This window comes from Pinus tabuliformis, chromosome 7 (genome assembly GCF_031772625.1).
Source record: "Pinus tabuliformis cultivar Carrire ecotype Pingquan chromosome 7, CPIR1, whole genome shotgun sequence".
NCBI classification, from domain to species: domain Eukaryota; kingdom Viridiplantae; phylum Streptophyta; class Pinopsida; order Pinales; family Pinaceae; genus Pinus; species Pinus tabuliformis.
Window position 1 is genome coordinate 1,821,449,358 of NC_142293.1, and position 1,764 is coordinate 1,821,451,121.

General features: G+C 39.7%; 1 protein-coding gene across 1 annotated transcript; it reads left to right on the plus strand.

The window, feature by feature from the left end:
- Positions 1 to 356: 356 nt before the first annotated feature.
- Positions 357 to 1,106, plus strand: LOC149255666 (uncharacterized). Its single transcript, XM_089455106.1, has one exon. The coding sequence runs from the start codon at positions 357 to 359 to the stop codon at positions 1,104 to 1,106; it is 750 nt and encodes a 249-aa protein (XP_089311232.1).
- The last annotated feature ends 658 nt before the right edge of the window (positions 1,107 to 1,764 follow it).

A 1,764-nucleotide genomic window follows, 5' to 3' on the forward strand; every position in this document is an offset into this window, starting at 1 on the left:
ATCCCGTGAAATTGAATGGCGGTGAATAGGAGAACCAACAAGACCCCAATCACTTAAATAAAACCCCAATTTTGAGATTCAAACATTTAAAGAAGACCGTTGATGCACGATAGTGTTCGGCTTGTGACCGCCACAATATCACAATTAAAAGAGGCCGACCATAATACCTGGGCACATTAAAATATATGTATATTTGCGCTCCATAGTCCCTATATGAATACATCTACAACGTTAATTCCACGGAAGCGTTGGGTTTTGGTAACAAAGGCGTTTGTTTCGAGCTATTTTTGGGCTTGTGGTATTCTATTAGATGGCAACGGGTCTTTGCTTCTGTTGGGGCAATAAGAGAGAGAAACATGGAGTACGCAAGATTCGGAACGGCAGGAGCTGAGAGAGAAAGGGACTGGCAGAGGTCCGTACTAGCCAAGCGGCCTCGCAATGATTATGAATATGACTATACTCGTGATCGGTCATTGTCTGGTGTTTACGTTAACCCTAGGGAAGACCTCAGGCTCGCTGAAAAAGTTGGTGACAGAGTAGGGGTTCGCTTATTGGATGATGATGTTCATCCTCCTATTCCACTCCTTGATGATCATCGATTTGTTTCGCAGACTGGGCCGCTTACATCTTCAAATAGGTTAACAGTAGATGACGGGTTTAATTTCAGGTCTGATAGCCATCGACTCGACCCTTTAATTGGGAGGAGGCGGTCTGTGGATGATGTTCAATATCTACCAGAAGATGCATCCAACACACTGTTTGTGATGGGTGTTCCAAGTGATTGCACTAGTAGAGAAGCGGCTCACATATTTCGCCCATTCCGCGGTTTCAAAGAAGTGAGGGTTGTTAAAAAGCCCAAGGAATCCAAAAAATCTCATGGAGGTGGAGAAGGAGAAGCGGCGAGTGCTGTCGTTGTTCTGTGTTTTGTGGAATTTGATAACCCTAAGTGTGCTGCAACTGCCATGGAAGCTTTACAAGGGTATAAGTTTGATACGAATGACAGAGATTCGCCTTCGCTAAAGTTGCAATTTGACAGAGAGAGGAGTAGGTCATCCTTTGCGCACGATGAAGATCGACGTCGCGATTATTATCGTCATCGTCGGTGATTTTGTGAGTGAGACGATCAATTTTGCTGGTGTGTCGGTGGAACTTCAGCGCGTCGTTTACGATTGTTAGTTTCCACCGTTTAATGTATTAGTTCCATTTCAATTTTATTTTCAGGAATCTTTGTCTGTGTTGAAGGGTTGTTTTTAATTGCGAAAAAATTATAGTTGTTAGGGCCATCCATTTGTTTATTTGAAGATGGGGCATGCTTAATACGTTGTTAGTAATATTTTTATCTAATAATTAGTAATATTTTTATCTAATAATCTGAATTTTTAGCTCATTTTTAGCTAAAAATAATATTCTAAATTTGGTGTCTTCCTCTAGAATTTTTCCTAGTGTCTTCCTCTTGAAATTTTCCAACCTCAATTCGCAATTGTTACAGTGATAAATTTTAGCAAAATAACATTTTGACCATGCAACAAAACTTTCTTTCACTCACCCCACACAGATATGTGAGCCCTCACTGTGTAGCTATCGTCCACACTCTTAGTGTAGAGTTTTCACATAGCCAAGTTGTAATCAAGGACTTAAAATATCCTAACCATGTTCTATCGTTTGTAATCGTTGATATTATACGATATTGAACAAATTTAATAACTTTGAATTACAATCATTTTCATCATACATTCTCCTACTTAAGTCCATCATTAAATATAA

Bases quoted from the DNA above. Each gene is read 5' to 3' on its own strand.
- LOC149255666 (XM_089455106.1), top strand. From the start codon at position 357: ATGGAGTACGCAAGATTCGGAACGGCAGGAGCTGAGAGAGAAAGGGAC.